General features: G+C 48.7%; 1 protein-coding gene across 1 annotated transcript in view; it reads right to left on the minus strand.

Moving 5' to 3' along the window:
* The window catches only part of LOC119372504 (regucalcin), a 30,497-nt gene extending 16,886 nt beyond the window's left edge, over window positions 1–13,611 (minus strand). The window contains exons 1-3 of the mRNA XM_049419770.1: window positions 13,445–13,611; window positions 11,588–11,782; window positions 6,110–6,319 (exon numbers count right to left, since the gene is read on the minus strand). Of these exons, the coding sequence (XP_049275727.1) occupies window positions 6,110–6,319; window positions 11,588–11,782; window positions 13,445–13,601 (562 nt within the window). The 5' untranslated portion in view covers window positions 13,602–13,611. The remainder of the gene's footprint in view (window positions 1–6,109; window positions 6,320–11,587; window positions 11,783–13,444) is intronic.
* Window positions 13,612–22,929: the final 9,318 nt, after the last annotated feature.

The following is a 22,929-nucleotide window of genomic DNA, read 5'->3' on the forward strand; positions in this document are numbered from 1 at the left end:
AGCAACAGTCACCGAAATCGACGCCCCCATCGCCGCACCGTGTAACTGCCGGTAATACTTCTTCTGAAAGGTGAAGTAGGTGTTCGACAGGCAAAACTTGAGTAGCCTGCCTAGGTCGTGCACTTCGAGGGGAGATCGCTCAGGCAATGTCGGGTCCTTGTCGAGGGCGGCAACGCACACATCCACGGCCATGTCTATGGGTACACTCGTGAAAAGTGACACAACGTCGAAGGAAACCAAGACTTCGTCCGGATCGACTATTTTGTCTTTGACCTTTTCGATGAAGTCATACGTGTTGCGTATATAGGTAGCACCTTTGCCTACCAGGGGCGAGATGACCCTATGAAGAAAACCTGACAGCCTGTAGAGCGGGGAGCGAGTGAAGTCCACTATAGGCCGCAGGGGGATATCGGTCTTGTGTACCTTCGGTAGGCCGTATATAGCTGGAGCTGATCCATTGTGGCAAAGCAATTTATAATACAGCTGCTTGTGTTGAGGCGGCACCATGCGGAAGATGGTGCCGCCTCAACACAAGCAAATCATACTACCCATACGACACAAGCATGCAGATCTCAACTCCAATAAAAGATTACACCATCTCCCACTAAAGGGAACCATGTGAGGATGCGAAGCAGCGCATGGGTCGACTTAAAGTTCCGTTCATCACGGGCACCTTGCCCGATGTTAAAGGGACACTAAAGAGAAACAATGAAGTGGTTTAGATTTATAAAGTGTGCTCGGAGAACTCTTGTGTAGTTTATTTCACCACCACATGTTTATTATTAGAGGAGAAAACAAAGTGCAAAGCTTCATTTTTAAATTTCGCGCCGAACTTCGTAATTCGTGACGTAAAAGATTTCAAAGAGCATTTAACGTATTTTGGCGCCACTCGCTAGACGAAATTACCACAAACTCGTTATGTCAAGTCTCTGGCACCCTCAGAGGACAATGTACTTCGATTTAACCGATTAGGAACTACGTAGGCCCAAGCAGGCGCCGTCAAAAATATGTGACGTCACGGCAAATGGTACCGGAATTCCAAGGCGGCGTCGCCACCTGTATTTTCCTTTTGCGCGTTTTCTCGCTTATTAAGCGTCTTCTCGCAGCAAGCGTGGTGTTTTTGGTATCGTGGAAGAGTACTTTACTAATGCGAGAAAAATCATTTTGCTCTTTAGTGTCCCTTCAACGCGTCCTTGCAAGTGGACTCACCATGAATTCACTGTAGTTGCTGTTGCTGTTACTCGTCCCGAACTCTTGTTGGAGCACGCGACGCGGGTTCATCGCCACGCCACGCGGGCGCACGTGCGTTCATCGCGCGTCTGCAGAATACCGTTCCCCGACGCCATCACGTGATTGCTGAGCCATCACGTGAAGGGGGAGAGGCCACAGCGTCTTACCCAGCCCCTTACACAGGCCCGAACGCGCTAGCGGGTGCCAGCACACGTGGTTCCCGAGTGGACGGTCGCCAATGGAAGGACGGACACAGTACCGAGCAAAAGCTGCTTCGCATCTAAAAAAATGCCCGCCACGTGCTAGTTCACGCCCCGAAGAACCTAACTAAAGTTATTCCATTCCATTGCAAGAACTCCGTGGTGAAGGTTAACCAGCGAAACTGAAACGTGCCGCCCGGGTGTTTATCGCTGGATTAATCCCGACAGTTCATTAAATCATTTCTCAATTATTGGTCACGTTTGTCCAGAAATCTTAACTGGTGTTTGCCGCCAGTGTGTCACCTTTTTCATTTTAAGTTTTCGCGAGTATAGTGTGATTTGCCGAATTTCTGTGGCACATACGTTTTTGCCCACGGAAGACTTCATTTTTAGTCGCCTAGTGATGAGAAGTGGGCCGTTCTCATAATTTCAGTGGCATATATACGCGCTAGGAATTTTCTCGCGCACAGGACGGAAGAATTTTGGTTTCGCCTAGCTATATACAGATTCGCTGAGAAAAGATCAGCTGCTATAAAAGCAGCCTCCACTGCCTGATGCAATGGCGACATTTCGATGTGTGATCAAATTGTATGCAGAAAACTGTGCTCCTGATGCATGTAAACAGAAAAAGAGGGAGACCATTCAGTTATTGGAGTGATATTGAACGAACACGATGTTTATGTTATAAGAGTAAATAGCCAGCCCAATATTTGTCATTGTCCAGCCAACCCTACGCAACATTGTGCTACACCTAGCCACCATAGGAGGGTTGTGGTAGCGTGCGAGCAAACGCGGTAGACGAATTCCTTTGGAAAAACGGCCACACCCCTTCGAAGTGGATCGAAGACGCCCACGAAGTTAACGCTTGGGGAAAATGCGCTGCTGAAAGCTAGTTATGAACGCTGCACAAAGCTGCGCGCATGTACACAAAGTTTTCCAGCTGAAAGCAGGAGTGGTGTGGAGGCTGGCCCCCTGAAGGCCCCATCGCACAGCACCGCGGGGAAGCGAATGCCGACGCGACGATTTCTGCAAGGGAGCAACGATCCCGTTCGTGTTCGACCTGAGCTGATACATACATCGATCGTTTCTGTAGTCCAGAGAACTGTAGCACACTTTTCCGGCTCGAGTGGCTGGCATTCGAGCGAGCAGCCCCCGTGCAGGCACGGGACCGCTCCTCTGACCCCGTACCGTCAACCGCCACTTCGCGGGACAGCGTGGGCGCTCACACCGACTCCATCGGCGGCGGGTAACGTTCGGACGACGGTACGACGCAACCGCCTTCCAGGATTCGAACCCACAACGCCTTCCATACTCAACAACGACTACGATACATCGTCACTGCTCTGGTGATGATAGAGAGATAAAGGTGACATATATACCTGTGCATACAGCGGGTGATTACGTTGGCACATTGTAATTAAGTGTAGGGCAGCAGCCGATCTTTAATATATATTTTCGTGGGAGCAGGATACGGTTGAAAGCACTATTCCACAGTCGATGCGTATTCGACGAACAAATGACTCGGTGGCCCAGGTCGGCTTGTCATCGGTAATGGAGCAACACGGGCTATAGGATTTGTGTGATTGCGTAGTCGTTATTAATTCACAAAGGTGCTCCCAACGAAACTTTAGGGGCGCGTGCCTGTTCCAAAGAACACTTACTTTATGCAGGCCTATCTGTCATGTAGTTCGGAAAGCGCTAATTCGATAATCTCGGGACTGCATGCACTTAGAGGGAACATTTCGGTAGCCACAGGCACTGTAAATCATATGCTGTACATAGAAATGAGGGATGTTGATGTTATGAGAAAAGAGCTTTTGGCCAAACATTTTGTGTATTAATCGCCAACGTTGACATTACTTCTATATGGTGCAGATGATAAAGTGCACCAGCACCCATGAACAAGCACAAGCTGGTCTGATGAAGAAATGGACACAAGTAAAGACACCAAATATAATAAACTATTTGTGGGAGAAGAAGGCATACGACCTAAGAGAAGTGAAGTGATTTCGAAGCATGGTGCACTTCGCATGTCTCGGCTGCCAGTCTTTTGCGCTTCCGATAGCTGTTGCCGCAGCCAAACACAGCGCAGTCGACCTGTTCTCATCCGACATTTAGATTTTCAGCAGCACAATTGCTTTAGCACAGTGGTTCTCAAGTGAGGTTACGCAACGCCATCGCCCGCGAAAAAAAATGTTTTTAGAGGGGAGTTTTGACCTATTCCCAGTTCCAGGTCCTGCTCCAGGAACTGCAGCAACATTCTGAACAAGCTCGCGTCGGCTGCCCCAACGCCTTAACAGGTGGATGGCAAAATTGTGGCTCTCGCAAAGGATTGTGGCGCCCGTTTGGATCGACTTGCGGTTCGAGACGTCGTGCCATCGAACAGGCACTGTTGCTAGTGCCGTCGCTTTCTGTGAGTTCCATCTAGCAGTCGCTGTCCCCTTTTCTCACAAATTACTGCATATTCCTTTGGAGTGTTGTGCAGCTTAGTTGAATAACAAATGCAATAACTACGGTATCCTTATGAAGGGGCAAACGGTCATTTCTTCATTCAAGTGACATGCACATCCGGAACTTACTTCGCCTTACTTCGTGTACCCTTCCATTCTGTTGCTATCGCATTCCTTGCTTCGCCCTTGCGTCGAAACTGATCAGTTACATTACTAAAAAAACATGGTTGATCCCTCCGTCGTAGGAATCGGTATAAAATGAAAGTGAACCGTGTCCTCACAGAAGTAGTTGAATGTTTACTGTACATTGATGTAAGAGAGCTTGAACAATGTCTATTGGTGTTTGCGAGCTATAGCACTGTTTAACGTAGATGCACCCACGTTGACGCTTGGTGGTACATCTCCATCCCGACGACTAACGTCCACGATGAATCATTCAACAAACTTTTGCGGAAGCTATAGTAGTTAACGGTGAGAGCGCAGTCAGAGAAAGCAGTGTGACAACCAGAAGAGCGTCGCTGATTGGACGCAGAACTTGGGCTAAGGTCGTCATCTCGCGGCCGAGCGGGATGACGACCCGCTCTCGGGTCGTCGTTTTCTCGGGCCGAGCGTAAGCGGCGAACGCGGTGTTACAGCCAGGCGAAGAAGGCGCGCGTCGCAGAGCTATGCCAGAGCTATTTTTAATGTGGATGGATGCTCTGAGTGAGGCCGAGGCTTTAAAGTCCCTGAGACTTTACGAGGCTTGGGCTAAGATCGCCATCTCGCGGTATGTTAAGTCGTTGACAAAATTGCACTTCTCCTATTGGAAACATATCGAATGGGACGCATAGAGTTTCCTACAATACTTACTAGAGGGAACTCTGGCGCCAGTGTCTATGGGAGCTGCAACGCATGGCGCTTCAGCCAGCATGGGAATGATGGGTAGTACAAAGATTTGTCTAAACTTCGTTCTTTCGGCTCCGTTTGGCTCCCCGTCGCCTGCATCCGCTTTGTCGCAAAGCGAAGTTCAGCAAAAGTCAGCGGTTCCACTTCACCATTTCAACCTTTTTAGGCTCACCAATTCAAATCTGGTCGCGAAGTTCACAACGATCCATTTTTTTTTATCCGAAAGAAAAACAAAACGCAGCAATAAACAAAGCCTTAGGTGCGTTCGAAGCCCGCAAGTACAAAGACTAGGCAAATCTGTGTACTACCCATCATTCCCATGGTGGCTGAACGATCGCAGCGCCAGAGTCCCCTCTAGTTAATTTTAGGAAACTCTATGATGGGACGGAGGAGACGGAGGCGTAGCAACGACACGTTGCAGGAGCTAATCGCGGAGACCAAGGGCATAATGCATTACTTCCCTTTGCCGCTCCCAGACGGCGACACTACCCTGCCGTGCAAGAGCACTGTGAGAGGAAAGTGTGAGATATAAAAGGCGCGTTTGTAAAGTCTCCGGAATGTGTCACCGTGGAGCAGTGGATAGCGTGTCCGGCATCTGTTGCCACGGACCGAGAGATCGTGAGTTCGACTCCCGTTGACAGAACCTTTTTCTTTTAAGTTTTTCGTTGCCATCCAATCATGTGTATTTTTTCGACGTCATTTCCGTGACTGAAATACGCCACTGAAGCCTTGGTGGACCCCAGCATAAAACACTTTCGTGTTAAAACAAACCATATTTATAAAACAAGTGGCCGCCATGGCAAGCTATCGCGCGTCATCCCGTACCAGGCATGTGTGAGAAAGCTAGCTCAAACACAAAGGTACATAGTTCAAACATAAGTGGACTGTTCACATATAGGCAATTCTCTGAAATTCACAGACGTTATGTTTTCTAAGTTTATACAAATGTCCCTAAAGTTTTTCAAAGGATCTCAGAACGATCTTAAAATTGAGTCAGTCGGCTTTCTGCAGTGTTGTTATCAAGGTGCACTTTCACCAAAATTGCATGTATATCTTCGGGGTGAGTTTTCTCGACTCTTACATCTGACGCATCATGGAAATGAAATGATTTACCACGTCACTGACGTCTCTCAAAACGACTGGTGATATATTTTCGGCCCACTTTCAGGGGCAGAGGATGCCAGGTTATGTATTATTGTAAATGACAGCTCCTGAGTGTCTCACTACTTGTCCATCCTTTCCTGCGTGACTCCATCAGGACTAGTGCGAGAACTCGACAGACACGCTGCAACATGGTCTAGCGCACGCGATCGAGCTGAACTCATTTTTAATCCACAAACTTACGAATTTCTCCCGCGGCGAGGTCGAAGTCAAAGGCGTAGATCTGTCCGGGCACCGAGTCGTCGTAGAACATGATCCTGTTGTTGTTCGTCCACGTGATGCCATTAGAGATGGTCACCCCGTCCAACTTGTGCTCCAGCTGTCCCTTCGAATAACACCAGAAATTGTTCTTCTCCGGTATCAAGTTCTGTACTCCCGTAGAAGGCATCGAGCCTGCAATCGTCAGTATCACAATCATCATGATAATGACAATCATAATCATCATCATCAGCAGCAGCAGCAGCAGCGTGCAGAAGCCTATATTATGCCCCACTGCACTACGAAGGCCTCCATAGGCGTGCGCACGCAGGGGGGGGGGGAGTGACCGGCCCCCAAATCATCTAAACAGGGGTGCCAATTCTGCCCCACACGTTTACCCAGTCGGACCGAGTGACGTCATTTTTTAATGTGCGGGGTTATCGCTATGCACGTTTTTTGACAATAATTGCTACCAAGGAACCCTGATGTTGCATTCAAAGACCTGTTTGCTCCCCACCTTTACCCAGGAATGCCGGGGACCAAGTGCAGGCCTTTTTGAGAGGCACGTCATCGCTTCTGCGGCCATCTGGAGAGAAAGGGCGGGGGGGCGCAGCGGTGAAAGTTGCCCCCCCCCCCTAATGGAGAACACTGCGCACGCCTATGAATGCCTCCCCCAATGACCTCCAATTCACCCTATGACGCGTTGAGCGGATTCCATTTTATGAATGCAAATGTTCCGAATTCCATCGCCACAATCTGACCATTTGCCGTCTTCGGCTGCGTTTCCTGTCCCTGCAGTAGTCGTAGGGTGTATGGTGTACCCTTGCTTCACACACAAGACAGGTAGATAAGAGAAACGGAAATGCGCGCTAGTAGTGCGCGCAGGAAGGGCTGTCCATCAGGAAGGGTGCTTAAGCAGTAAAACCACTGACAGCTCAACTAGTTGGCAGCGATTGATCTAAAAAAAAATATGTGACGATAAACAACGACGTCAGCATAGAACGGATGCTACATGTCCGAGGTCACAACTGCTTCGTTAATAGGAAAACATGGATGTACACCCAATAGCAAAAGTTTACGGGAGGTGGGCTCCACTGCGAATGCGAATTTCCGCTCTGTTATCACATCGCGCTTCTAATCTAGCGGGCAATTGTACAGGTCTCAAAATTTACGGCAGGCCGGTACATTTATTTGGAGGATGCGTTCCCAGAAAAGCGGGAATATAGTTTTCTCGACAATTTCGCGTCCTGCGAAGCTTTTGCTGGTGGGTGTACGTACGTACTTCAACAATGAACGAACAGAGAAATAGCAGCAGCCTTCCGTATTCGAAACATATATATAGAGAAGCGTGTGGTATAGTCAGTCATCCGTCACACTGTCGGTTCAGAAGTTCGCCTGTTCACGCAGCACGTGCCATTCAGCCTCTGAGCGGAATCGCTGATATGGCATCCCAGCCAAGCGGTTCTTGGGTTTTTAAGCGAAACTTTTATAACTCAGATTTCGGTGGCGGCATTGTACGTGAAAAACCCGGTGGCTCCCGAAGGTGCGCCGGTCACACGCGTGTTTGCCTGCGCCGTTTTCCAATAATTGATGCTCACTGGATCGTGGGCTCATTGGCTATCAGCCGTTTATGATATGGCCATCTGATATTTTATCGATGTGACTTGTCATTTCGCGGTGTCGCATTTCATTGTTTCCTCGGCATGACCGTCGCTGTTGCCTGCAGAAACTGAGGTGTTGCGCTGATTAGCACGTAGATGAAAGTCAAATTCCCGGCATGGAGGAAGGAAACAGATAGGAGGGAGAATTGCGCAATGCGATAGAAAGAAAGAAAGAAAAAAAGAAGGAAATAAAGGTCTGTCTTTCTTGACCCATTTGCCCGCGCTGTTTCCGGTTATGAAGTCGTGCCAACAAGCTCAAGTACAAACCCTTTATTGGAAAACCAGTCCCTGAGGTGAGTCGATTTGAGAAATTCAAATGTCAGCATGAGATTTTTTTGAGCCGCAGACTTAACACCTCAAGTTATAGATACAATCTCTCTGTGCAAGGTGCTAAATGTAGACAACTATTGGTAAAATAAACGCATGCGGCTGGCCTCACTGCCTTTCCTCTTATTAGAAAATGATATACCAGGTGTTACATGCAAAAACCATCAAGTGGTTAATATAATAGGCAAGCGGTATAGTGGGGGACTCACTCTAGAGTAACTTCGATTGTTTCATGTTCCTTGACGTGCATTTAAATCCAAATACACGAGCGTTTCTACATCGCATGTGCCGGCCGACTCCGGGCAAAGGAACATGAAGGGGTGTCGGTGGGAGCATAGGGGGCTGCGTCGCTCGGGCAGCAACTGCCAACGTTAATGAAAAGGGCGCGGTTGCGCGCGCGCTGCCTCCACTGAGATCAGTGGAGACTCATACCCTTGCACGTGCTGTGCTCTCACTGCTTACTTCGCGCTGAAGCGACATACAGCACAAAAACCGCTTCGCTCCGTGGAGCGGCCGTGTTTCCTTACGCCAGCGTTTTGTAGAGTTACGCACTCGGATCCTAAGGAAGTTACCTGCCGGCCTGACTTCGTATAACGTTCCAATTTGTTGCTATCGCATTCATTGCTTCGCCCTGGCGGCGAAACTGACCTTTTAGATGCGAAGCAGTTTTTGCTCGGGGCTGTCTTGGCGACTGTCCGGCGACTCGGCGACTCGGGGCTGTCTTGGCGGGACTGTCTTGGTCCATTGGCGACTGTCCGCTTTTACCACCTAGCATAGCCATCTGAGCGCACGCTCGCGTCAAGAAGTCTTCTTACTCTTGTTCTTCGACCGCCTTGATGATTATACGTGCAGAGCACTTTAGGGGCCCGGGCTGCCGTATGCTGTCCTAGCTTGGCGTAACGTAGACAAAACCGTGTGTGCTGGCACGCGCTAGCGCGTTCGGGCCTGTGTAAGGGGCTGGGTAAGACGCTGTGGCCTCTCCCCCTTACACTCTCTCAGCAATCACGTGATGGCGTCGGGGAACGAGATTCTGCAGACGCACGATGAACCCGCGTGGCGTGCTCCAACAAGAGTTCGGGACGAGTAACAGCAACAGCAACTACAGTGAATTCATGGTGTGCTCCACTTGCAAGGATGCGTTAACATCGGGCAAGGTGCCCGTGATGAACGGAACTTTAAGTCGACCCATGCGCTGCTTCGCATCCCCACATGGTTCCCTTTAGTGGTGTAATTTTTTTTAGTAAACCCTCATGCCAAGCATGAACTGAAATGAACGGGCAAGTTCGCTCCTTCTCTATTTCCTGTGTTCGTCCTACTGTATGCGCAACGATTCCCAAGATTAACATGCACCAAATCGCCCAGCAAGGAATACGCGAAAATTTGTGCTTGGCGATGTTGGGCGCACGTTTGACCTAGCTGACCGTGCAGCAGTTGTTAAAGGGACACTAATTTGAAACCATGAATCGGTTTAGATGGATAAGTTCTAGACTGGGAACTCCAATGTCGTTTATTTCGGCATCATAGGTTTATGAATGCAGGGAGAAAATGGACGCGAAAGTTTCTTTTTAAATTTCAGGCTGAAATTTCCGTGCGTAAATTCACGGATTTCAAGTTGTGTTTTTCGCATTTTGGCGACACTGGACACCACGTAACATTTCAGTGGCTGCCAACTCACTGTGGTGTAATAGGCAGTGAGCACGCCGACAATGCTGCTCGATTAGCTCATCAAGGCGACAGGCTCGAGAAAATACCCCTATCATGGACTTACGCTGCTAGCCAACTTCGAATGGCCGCACAAGAAATCACTCTCAACTTGGCATACAGCAAGTATACAGTACAACCAGCACCACCACCACCTGGACACTTTATGTCTTCAGACACCTACTGGACTCCGTCGAAAAGATGCCACTCCTCTTTGCCGTTTATGGCTAAGCATGGTTTTCACGAAGTCATTCTCCTTTATCATCGAAATGGCTGACAACCCTTTTTGTGACAACTGTGGTAGCGAGGGGACATTACCGCGCATCTTCTGCGACTGTCCTTGCTACAATGTGCAGAGTAAATCGCTTGCGGTCTCTCTAGCTCGCATAGACAACAGAACGATGACGGCAGTAGCCATTTTGGAATGTCGTCCTGAGAGGTCATCGCGGGTGAAGGCGACGAAGGCAGTGCTCAAATTCTTGAATTCGAGCCCGCGTACCCCCGATCAGAAGGCTAGCGTCCACGGCGATCCAGGCACGCTACTAGAGCATAGCATAACCTTGTATAGTATGGCATAGCGAGGAAGTGGGAAAGGGAGGCAACGCTGAGGAGGAGAGATGTGAGGGTGAGGAGGAAGAAAAGGAGGAGGGGAGAGAGTAAAGCATAGCGTAGACAGAATGAGAAAAAGATAAACGGAAGGAAAGAAATGTAGAAAGAGAAAGAGAGGGAGAAGGAGATAGAGAGAGAGAAGGAAAGATAGCAAGAGCGAGAACGACAAAGAAATAGAGAAAAAGAGGAGTGAATAAAGAGAATTAAACAGAGGGGAAAAAAGAGAAAAGACAGAGAGAAGAGACAAAAAGAAAGAGAAAACTAAAGATATACAAAGAAGGACGCCCAGGTCCGCACTTCCTTCAGGCTTGGCACCACTAGTGCGAGGGTGCCTTAGTTTTTCTTTTTTTTTGGGGGACGTGCACTTAAATCTAAGTGCACGGGCCTCTAGCATTACGTCTCCATCGAAACGCGACAGTCGGGGCCAAACCCGCGACGTTCTGGTCAACAGCCGAGCACCGTAACCACTATACCACCATGGCGTCTCATTTCAAATGTTCTGTCCGTTATCTAAAAATCGCAGCACAGGAAAAAGAAAGACTCCTCTAACCATCGGTCACGCAAAACGCCAGAGAATCTATAGAGTACCTTCGGAAACGACGTTACGAATCCATTAGTGATTGAAGCAGCGCCAACAACGAAGACGAAGAAAGACGGACACAACAAGCGCTTGTTGTGTCCGTCTTCTTTGTCTTTGTTATTTTGCGCTGCTTCAATTAAAAACACACAATGTCCCTTATGCACTCACCTAAAGCCATCTTTTTCTTCTGAGTTGATATATTGATCCTGCCCCGCCACCATCCGAAATCTTTCTGCACCTAACGTAGTTCTGCACTGCCTCCGTGATGGGCACACCTTTGAACAAGCCACGCTATCATGTGATGACGGCATCATGTGACGTTACGCCACGTGACGTCACTGTGACGACACGATGACGTCATAAATACCTCACAAATTTTGGCGATCGATGACGCCATATGGGGACGTCATCACGTGATGATGATACTTTGCATCACTCGTGTTGGCGCCGCCGAAGCTGGATGCCGGTCAGTTTTCGCGTTTCATGAGGCATCGAACGCTTTCGCCTTAAAATAGAGCCATACCAACTAGCCCAGTTGTCGACCTTGCTAAAGTTACGAATCGCCGGAAGTTTTCTTCTTCTTACCCGTCCATAGGCGTCCTAGTGCGTCGCACTTGCCGTCGTTGAGCCTCGACTTCACCGGTGACTCGGGGTCGAGCATCTCAACCAGCAAATGCTTCTGGCGGGTGCCCAGATCAAGCCGATACAGGCCGTGTTCCATGCACAGAGCCAGCTGGCGGTTGTCTCCGGCAAAAGGAATGACGTTGCCGATGTCCCCTTCTGCAATGACGCAGGTTGTTCAAAGGGAATCACCCGAGGCAACTCAACGGCTTAGGCGGTCAGCTCTAGATGCCGTATTATGAGACGACCTCTTTTGGCGACACCGACGCTTTCGCGTGATTCCACGACACAGTCATGCATCCGGCACGATGTTTCTGGCCTGCCGTTCTAGCCCGTCTGGCACAATTCTAAACTGGCCAAACTACTGTCGATGGCCCAGCGCGTCCGGTGCTAATCTCGTGAAATCTCGCTAAGGTTACGGGGCTGCCCAAAGTGATCTTCTGAGAGTACGGCCCTAGATAACGAGTTCCAATTCCCGGAAGAAAGCGGGTGACATCGAGCAGCTCCGAGCACGACAGAACAATGTTTTGGCGCGACGTGCCGAGTTTTTCAGCGTGAAATATAGACAGATAGAGGAACAGATAATATCGGCTTGAAACTGAGTTTGGGTTGGAAGACGGAGGGATTTCAGTGGTACAAGTTCTAACGGCCACTGCTGAAAGCGGTACTGTGTCTATACAAAATATAGAGGACGAATACACGTAGTACGGCGTAGAAGATAATTGCTGCGTTTAATTACAACTCTGCTAATCATGCTTGCATAGAGTATTCACACAGCTGGCTTATGACTTCGCCGTTGTCGCATAGATGGCCGGTCCTGCGTGTGATGCTCGTCAGTTATCGGCGCGAATGCAGCGGGTGTGACAATAAATGTGCAGTGACCAAAGAAAAAGATTGGTTCAAGTTACTTGTGCCCGGAGCGGCGGAATCACGACACGAGACCTGGTTGTTCCCAAGCGCGCCGATAGTGAGAGTGCCAAGCACAGTCCATTTTCCCAAGCGGGGGTGGCCGCCAGGGAGTGATTCATTCGAAAGCTCAGTCAGCAAATCGTTCGTACAAACCGAGGTGAAAAAGACTGCTGCTCGCGACGCCAGCTAAAACAACAAACGGGAACAATACATGTTCACGCGTGCAGTAACGATAGCGCATGATTGTATCGTAAGTTAACGGATAAGGTATCATCGAACAGGCGGCCGGCGCTAACACAGGCCAATTTCTGCAGGCCACCGCGGCTTAGAGAAAGTGGAGTGTGCTTCGCATAGTTTCATAATAGTACACTAGAAGGAAATCCGGCGCTAGTGTCTATGGGTGCTGCAAAGCATGACGCTTTAATTAACAGCCAGCATAGGAATTGTAGTGCGCTACAATACACTATAATGGAAATGATGGGTAGTACATGGATTTGCCTAAGCTTCGTTTTTTCAGCTTCGTGTGACCTGCAGCCGCTTTGTCGCAAGACGAAGTCCATCAAATGTTAAGCAGTCCCACTTAACCATCTTGACCCTTTTAGGCTCGCCAATTCAAAGCAGCCCACGAGGTTCCCAACGAGCCATTCTCTCATCCGAAACAGAAGCCAAAACACAACAACAAACAAAGCCACATGTGCGTTCGCAGCCGCAATCACGAAGACTAGGCAAGTCCATGTACTGCCCATCATTTTCATGGTCGCTGAACGACCGTAGCGCCACAGTTCCCCTTAGTAAATATCGTAGGAAACTCTATGGTGCTTGGTACTCTAGAGATCAGCGTGCTCGGGAACAACCGCACCGCGTTTTTGCGATTCAACTCACGAATGTTTGCAGACTGACGAGTATGCTTACCCGTAGGGATGACCTGCGTCTCCAAGCCGGAGGCGGGATCATAGCGCACCACCTCCCGGCCGAGGCAGTCGACGAAGAGCAGCGTCGAACTGCGCTCGTCCCAGTGTGGCCCTTCGCCCAGAAGGCTCCTGCGTGTGCTGGCAACTTCGAGCTTCATCTTCGCGGCTAAACAGATAAAAGAATGGGTCCTGACTTACGTTACTGCACAAAACTGCAGTCACGAGCATCTATGACGCAGCGATACTGTCCTACTGGTCCGTATATGGCGTGGAGTGCATTATAGTGGCACCATGCAAACCAATTTGGTTACCCTCCCAATCGACCACAGCTTCGTACGGCCGAGAAAGAGCCCGGAAGCGCGCTTGTACCTATTTGGTAGGTACCCGGTGGCAGATTTCTATGCAGCGCGCAACAACGGTGGATGCTCCGCTAATGCACCAAGGCTGCGGTTGGTTAATAAGCACCCAGAGGACGTCCGACAATCTCATCGGGCCACCTTTCGAGATCGCACACCCAAACGTCCGAGCGCCAGGTCGAGGTACTCCACTACCCATGAGAAGAAACCGGTGGGTTGGTCTTGGGAATCGAACCCAAGACCTACCGCATTAGAAGCGGACGCTCAACCATTTCGCCCCCTTTGCGGTTGGAGTGGAATTCTCGAACGCATATCGATTCACTACTAGAATGGTTGATATCAGGTTGTGTAAACTCTGCGGGTGCAGCGAAACAATCGCGCACCTTCCCTGCGGGTGCAACCGTTTTAACTCCGAAAGAGCAGCCCTCTCAGCTGCACTAGGCTGGGTGGACAACCGCCCTCTGACAGGAAACAAAGTTCTAGGGGACTAGCCCCAAAGCGAGCCGCTATCAGGGCGTTGCTACGGTTTCTTCGGGAAACCGGACTGAACAACGCGTTGCGACAGTTCACTGACTATGTTGGTGTGTTGATTTTGGACAGGGCTGTTGTCATGTCTTTGGACTATCGTTACAGACTCTCTTCTCCTCTTTAATTCTTCTACATCTCCTTTACGCTTCTTAAGTACAGGGTAGCCAACACTACATTTCCTATGGTTAGCCTCCCTGTCTTTCCTTTACATTTCTCCTTCTCTCTCTATGAGCATCTATATTCTTCGAATATACGCTTACCGAGTCCCACACTGGTGGTGATGAGAATTCTTTGCCGATCGCAAATGCACGGTGGCGAAATCGGTCGGTAAAAGGCGAAAAGAAGAATGAAAGTTTGAAACAGAATTATTGCTTAACGTTTCGTGTTATTTACAAGAAAGGTCACTGCAATATAGGCTAAAAAGGTTTCATCCAGTCGTGAATAAAGTGGGCCAAAAAGCTCCGCCTCTAAGGCTAATCGTATTAAAAGTGAAAATGGAAGGGGTATGAAATGCAAAGCGTGCGTCATATTTTACTGTAACGCGTGATGAACAAAAATGCACACATACGCGTAAGATATATATCAGACAAAATATATCTGATCCTGTTTTGTAGAAGAGACAGGAAAGCTCATGAGCAGGAGCGTAGGCAGAATTTTTTTCGGGGGTGGGGGACGGGGGGGGCGGGGGCTCGAAGTCGGACTCAAAATCACGAATATTGGGCTCACTTTGACTCAAGCGCAGGGAAAGTTTGGTCAGCCGAACTCACAATGGCTTAATAGATGGATGCAAGAACTTTATTGTTTGTCCAGCTGACAAATGGCCCGGGCTTAAACTCACGAAAACTTCGCTCAGCCGGACTCACTCAGACTCAGAGTCACAGGCCGGTCTGAGCATGAGTCAACTTACTGACAATTTCCAGTGACTCGTCCAACCTAAAGGGCGATTTCTTTCTTCGAGGGTTCGAGGGGCTCATCCTGCGTTTCGTCGCGCGGCAGCGTCGCAGTGCTAGTTTGCAAGGTCTGCCCGTCTTAGGTTAGAATAACGGTCCGCTCAGTTTTTTTTTGGTGATTTCCCGGCGATGATGAGTTGATCGCTGAATGTGCAGCGATCGAGAAGGTGATTGATGAGAACTATTGAAACGTGTAGTGGTGTTTTTCATCGTTCGTGATATGAACGATGGATTATGTCGAACGCCATATGTTCGTGTGGTCTAACCCCCGTGTCCTATAGTAAAAACTGTATGGTCACTTTCGAATCCAATCGGTGAACATCGACCTTCCTTTAAGTTTTATTGCGATAGCAATTATATGAACACACCAAGCACATTATTGTCGTCGCATCGGCGTCGCCGTGTGTTTCCGTATAAAGTCCACGTTGCGATAACATCGCCCGAGAGCCGTATGTTCTATGTGCGAGTGAAAGCGTTCGAAGGCAACCGACGATCGCGGCTCAAGCGGAGAGGAAACGCGCCGGCCATATCCGTTCGTGCGAAAGGCCCGTGGGGGTCCGGGAGGTGGGCTACGTAGCTCCGGCACGAACTGCGTACGTTGAGCGGCCAGGTTTGCTCGCGCGCTGTCTATCCTGACAGGGATTAGCAGGCGGATCATACCTTTGTACGTGCTGCGTTCTCACGTTGAAGCGATAGGCACAAGGAATGTCGCGTGGATCGCGGCTGCGGCTGCCTTTGCTTACGCCAGCGTTTTGTTCAGTTACGACAGGTCGGGTGATTAAAGAGTTAGGTGGTAGCCTTACTTCGTATAATGCTCCACGGTATTTGTTCATCCTTGCATCTATATTGTAATTTTTTGCCCCATGAGGATAATCATCTACCTGGCGGGCCTTTGTTCTTCAACACCGTGCGCCCGGTTCTCTGAAGTCACAAATGGAGTGCGCGTTATAAATGCGACAATGCGCTCTTGACGGAAAAGGGGCAAGCGCCGAGTTTTCAAGGTCAGAAATGCGGCTGACGAAGATTATATTGTCGCAGGACAGAAATATTCCCTATAAGGGTTTAACTTCTTTTAGAGCGCATGGAGACCTGAAGTACGGTCGTGCATGTGGTGCAATGCGTATTAATGTCATTGAACTTGCCAGCTTTTCTGAGACGGAGTGTGCGGTACGTCTACGCTGACGGACGTAACTCGGACGAGCCCCGGCCGTCTTTCCTCGCGCGAAAGGCTCATAGGGGGTCCCAGAGAGGAGCGTGCGTGGTTGCGGTAGGAACAGCGTATTTTGACCTCCTAAGTGTGGTCGCGCGTGCACTATCACGACAAGGATCAGCAAACGACTTGCACGTTCATACGTGCTTTGTTCTGATGTACTTGTGTAGAAGCGATAGACAACACGAAGTTCGCTACGCTCACCGCAGCGGCCGCGTTTCTTTACGCCAGCGTTTTGTTTAGTTACTACTACTACTAATAATAATTTTTGGGGTTTCGCGCCCCACAACCACCATATGATTATGAGGGACGCCGTAGTGGAGGGCTCTGAAAAGTTCAACCACCTAGGGTTCTTAAATCCAGCTGGTGCACCTAAGCCTAAGTACACGGGCCTCTATCATTTCGCCTCAATCGAATGCTGCCGCCGCGGCCGGGATTCGATCCCGCGACCTCTTTTGTTGAGTTACGTCAGGGCGGATGGTCAAGGAGTTATCTGCTAGCGTTCCTTCGTATAACATTATAGTTTCTTGCTATTCCATTCATCGCGTCACCCTTGCAGTGAACCTCCGGTGTTTTTTTTTATTGCCTTGACAAAGGGCAGCAGAAAGGTCGGCAAGTTCCGCGGCCGTCAAGGTATTCGAGCGGCACGTCTTTAAACCAAATTTGGACATTCCTGCAGAAAAAACAACAGCTCCAGCAGAACCTATTTGCTGTAGCCCGCAGTTGTCATAGATGGGAGAGAGGCCAACATACAAAATGAGCTGTAAAGGCCATTTAAAAGCGGGATATGATAGTTCGGAGTTTCTTGGTATACTTCGCAGGGTGAAGTGCAATCCAGGTCTAACCAACCACTAGAATTCCACCAGCTTAATGGAAGATTGGTGCACCCTGCAGACGTTGTGGCCCGGAATATCCACGGGTGAATGATGAAGAGCTTGGGCGAAGTTCCTAAAGCAATCATGGCAAACCGTGAAATGTTCAGTGGTTTCGCCCAGCAGAATCAAAGCGATATGCCGCTTTGATTACTGCTGCGCTCGCTTGGCGGCAGCCTCTCGAGCTCGCACCTCGGGATCCTGCCGACGAGCACGAGACGCAGCGGCCTTCCGCACCCGGCGCTCCTCGTCGTCCATGGTCCGCCAAGCAGCACGATCCGGCAAGCGCACTCCTCCACGTATGGCGACGAAAGAGAATGGGAGATAACGGGCGCAGCAGCCAATCTGAGAGCAGCGGCACCTATAACGCCATCTAGCGTGCATTCACCCAACCGCCATATTGCACACATCTCTATGGGACAGCGCCATATAGTATATTGTCACCCAACTGCAGTTTGCATGCATCTCTATGGGACAGCGCCTTCTATTGAATGATACGGGAGACGCGACGGCGGGGGAACGCCGGACGGAGCGACGACCGACCAGGTGATGCTATAAGGAGCTTCGCCCCTAAAACAGGATCATGAGAGCGGACTCGGGCAACGTGTCTAATGTGCACTAGCAGCATTTGCACCGCCATGTGCTCGTGCATGGCATCTTCACGACCGAGTGCGATTGCTGCCACTGTCAACTGATGCACAGCTGGGCAATTTGATGTAGACTGCGAGAGTCGGAGATGGCAGCATTGTTCTACATGTGCATGCCAGTGCGTAGAAGTTGTACCTATACAGAGTGTTTCAGCTAAAAAGCACCAAGTATTAAAAGTATTAAACATAGGTGCTACGCGTCTCCAATTAGCGCAGTATTGTTCTGAGCCATATAGTGCACGTCAGAATATCTTTTTCCAATCCGCCAAACTCGGTAATTCACAAAGATTGCTTAATGAACTTTTTAAAAAGTAACTTTAGGGAAAAATTTCCAATACAAAAGTTGTAACGCTTGTTCAGAAACATCGAATTTTATAATGTATGCAAAGATAACTCCCCTACTTTATTTTTTTTTTTCGGCTTTCTTTAAGGCGCGCGTAATTTAAAAAAAAATACCACGTGACTGCCACCTAACGCGCGGCGCTTTTAGTGCGCTTAAATGTAAGTTGAACGAATTATCAAAGGCTGTTCCGCGCACCAAGGTCGATTGAACAAGCTACCGGTGACTGCGATGGAGGCTAAATGATGATAGAGGCGCACCATCCAAAACAAAAAAAAATCTACGAAAGGGCGGCCGTCACGTGTGAGTGAATCATTTATCTCGGTCCTTCATCACGCTGTCACCCTCGCCCCTTCCAATGCGTTTCTTCATTTGTGGGGAAAAAAAAGAAAAAATGTCTACGCTGCATCAAATGCTGCCTACGGTCTCACGTGACATTTGCTCCGTGGCTGCCTCTTTTTCGATGAAGATTTTTTTTGTCTGTTGTTGTTGTTGAAACGGTATGCTCATTTTGTCGCTTAACGTCCATCGCAGTCACCGATAACCTGTTTCATCGATCTGCGTGCGCGAAGCAGCCTTCGATAATTCGTTTAACTACCATTTGAGGGCAATAACGGCGCCGCGCGTTTGGCGGCAGTCACGTGGTATTTTTTAAAGTTCGCGCGCTTTGAACAAACGTCGGAAAAAAATTCAGCAGGGGAGTTATCTTAACATAGATTGAAATATTCGGTGTTCCTGAACAAGCGCTACAACACTTGTGTTGAAAACTTTTCTCTAGAGTGACTATTTAAAAAGTTCATTCAGCAATCTTTGTTGATTACCGAGATTGGGGGATTGCAAAAAATATTCTGACGTGTTCTATATGGCACAGAAGCAACACTGCGCTAATAGGAGACGCGTAGAACCTATGTTTAATATTTTTATTACTTGGTGCTTCTTAGCTGAGACACCCTACAAATTGCGAAATAACGTGCAGTACATACCCGACAGTACATAGCGTGTATAGGGATGGGGTCAGGAGTGATGTCGTCCCCCGTTCCTTGAACTTGTCCACAAGGGCCGAAGCCCTCAAACCTCTGGCTGTAGACCCTTGAATTCCCAAGTACTGATTGAATTTATCTAAGAGATGCAATATATTTCTGGAATCTAGAACCTTGTGTTTGGTTATGTTTTGTCACGACAATGATTTCATTTTATGTACCTCGATAAAAGCACAGCTATTTTGGCTTCCAGCCCACCCGCCTTCGCATCGGTCGCAAAACAGCTGGGCGCCCGCTTCCGATGCGGTAGGTACCGGGTTCGATTCGTAGTGCCGAACGGCAACCTACTGTTTTTTTTTTCTAGGTGTAGCGGAGTACATCGACTCGCCACTCGGTTGTTTATGGGCGCTCATCTCGAAAGGTTGCCCCATAAGGTTCTCTAAAGGCCCCTGGGCGTAGCATAACCCACCACAGACTTGGCGAATTAGTCGAACATCCGCCGCTTCTGGGCAGGCAGAGAGTTGCTGCCGCCGTGTACCTGCCAGTGAAATAGGTACAAGTGCACTTCCTGCCAGGTGCTCGCCAGAACGAAGTACATAGTCGCTTGGAAGGGCACCCACAATGTGGTAAATTGGCGGGAAAGACCTCGAGTCAAGGTCATCATCTGTTACTTTTTTTCTGTGCTTCGGCCTCCAACGCTCCCGCCTCATAAAGCTCGGAAAGCTGCGATTTGGATTCTGTACAATTCCGTTACTGCATGTACAGGCATACTGCAAGTTTTTGCGCATAGGAAATTGAATGGAACTGAGAAATTCATGTTCGTCTCGGATACGCATGCGTCTGCTCAATAATGAAAGAGCTGAAAGAAAGAAAAATAGATCAACAATGAATGGGCAGGGCATTTCTATTGGCTCCAGTCCATGTGTGAGCTAACACTGCGCAGACAGAAAAAGGAGAATGCAAGAATTCTGCTCTGGCTCTGTTACTCGGGTTTCCTTCAGGAGGTTCTTCTAAACATATTGATTTAATTAATGGATACCTGGGGTTTCAAGTGCCAAAACCACGATATCATTATGAGGCACGCCTTTGTGCAGGGCTCCGGAAATTTCGGCCATCGGGTCTTCTTTGATGCGCACTTATATCGCACAGTACACGGGCCCTTAACATGTTACCCCCATCGAAATGCGACCGCCGCGGCCGGCATCGAACTCGCCACTTTCGAATCAGCAGCCGAGTACCGCAACCACTGTACCACCGTGGCGGAAACATGTCGACTGAAAACCGTCTCCTTCACTGCACCGTGTAACTCAGGTCTCGAAATTACTACTGAAGAAGGCGCCTGAGGAACCTTCTGACCTCTCTCTAAAGCCAGCCTGACGTAGCACGCTACCGCCACCTTCGAACTGTGATAAACTCACCTATTGGATCACAGACGATGATTTCGAGAATAAAGCCAGGGTCCGCAGCTCCTCAACGCGCGAAACCTGCCGCGTTTGTGTCCTGGTACACCACTCTCTGTAGCACCTCTCACGCAAGTTTGTGGATCACGGCTCAATGCTTGCAGCCAGCTGTGAACCTATGCCCGGCTGTAGTCGTTGAACTTCCCAGACCGGAAGCCTGAGCGTAAAAGTGTCGCCGCAACGCAGGTCGGCGCATGCAGTCATACAGCCTCGGTCGTAAGAGAGGAATATTTAGCTGATAGACGTGGTTTTTTATACACCCATTAACAAGACGCTTTGCTTTAACGAAGGCTCGAGGAGAAAACCGCGCCTGTACTTTCGTCTACGCTGAGAAGACATCAGGTCTATAAATGTGACGATAAAATCAGTTCTCTAGCGAATCTAACGAGCGCGAAGCACAGTGCAACGTCATGGCCCGCATGTTTCTCCCATGTCCCGAGAGAAGTAGAAGGACTCCACGCGCATCAAGACCGCAAGTTCATAGACTGGTGATTATAGCCGAGCATTTCACTGTAATTCATCAGCTAACTTTGGGACCACTTGCCAAATTTAAAGCATACCGGAGGCAAACTTTGAACATATTAAGAAAGCGTCGGCAATTTGAAGACGGCGTTAAAGAGGTACTGACACAAAAATGTTGATCTCGCGTTTTAAATGCGAAGCATTTCTAAGCGAATAACTTCTGCGACTTTGAGCGTATCTATCTATCTATCTATCTATCTATCTATCTATCTATCTATCTATCTATCTATCTATCTATCTATCTATCTATCTATCTATCTATCTATCTATCTATCTATCTATCTATCTATCTATCTATCTATCTAGCCGCCTACGACTTTGTGCTCTCCTGGCCGTTTAGATAATGAGATGTATACCAAAATTGGTATGACATAACATGACTGTATGACCAACATACGTGATAGGTGATAATATAAAAATCTTGACATGTATGTCATGAACAGCATGATTGACATGCCACGGTATTTATGCTCTTGCGGCCGTTTCGTTGACTTGATATATACCAAAATTAGTATGCCGTGACATGAGCGAATTACAAACATATGTGACAGGTTCTATCACGCAAATCATGACACGCATGCCATGTACATGTACAGCATGATTTGCATGACATGGTCTCGAGGCGCTCGCGGCCGTCTAAATAGATGGATATGCACCAAAATTGGTACGACGGGACATTTCTACTTGGCGAACATAAATGACAGGTAGTAACATGAAAATCATGATATGCATGTCATGTACGCCATGACATACATGCCCCGCTGATGGTCCGCTTGCGGCCGTTTAGCCATCAGGACATACACCAAATTTGGCATTGCGTGACGTGACTGTATGAAGAACATAAATCACAGGTGCTAACATAAAAAATCATGACGTGCATGTCATGTACAGCATGATTTACATGCCACGCTCATGGTGCGCTCGTAGCCGTTTAGCTAGCTTGGTGTACCTCAAAACTGGTATTTCGTGACGTGACTGTATAACGAACATAAATGACAGGTGGCAACATGAAAATCATGACATGCATGCCGTGTAGGACATGATTTACATTCCACGGTCATGGTGCGCTCGTGGCCGTTTCAATAACTTGACTACGCCACTATTGGTGTTGCTCGACGCGACTGTACGATGAGCAATGATGGCAGGTGGTAACATGAAAATCATGACATGCATGTGGTGTAGGACATGATTTACATGCCATGCTCATAGTGCGCTCGCAGCCATTTCGTTATAGCTTGATATACACCAAAATTGGTGTTGCATGACGTGTCTGTAGGACGTACATAAAATAAAGGTGGTAACGTGACAATCATGGCACGCATGTCATGTAGGGCATGATTTGCATGCCACGCTCATGGTGTGCTCGCGGCGGTTTCGCTAGCTTGACATACACCAATATTGGTGTTGCGCGACGCGACTGTATGATGAACACTAACGGCAGGTGGTGCGATGACAATCATGACATGCATTTCATGTACAGCATGATTTACATGCCACGCTCATGGTGTGTTCCTGCGGTTTTCGTAGCTTGATATACACTGAAACTGGTATTTCGTGACGTGACTGTTTGCGAACATAAGTGGCAGGTCCTAACGCGCAAATCATAACACGCATGTCATGT

The sequence above is a fragment of the Rhipicephalus sanguineus genome, chromosome 10 (assembly GCF_013339695.2).
Source record: "Rhipicephalus sanguineus isolate Rsan-2018 chromosome 10, BIME_Rsan_1.4, whole genome shotgun sequence".
NCBI lineage: Eukaryota > Metazoa > Arthropoda > Arachnida > Ixodida > Ixodidae > Rhipicephalus > Rhipicephalus sanguineus.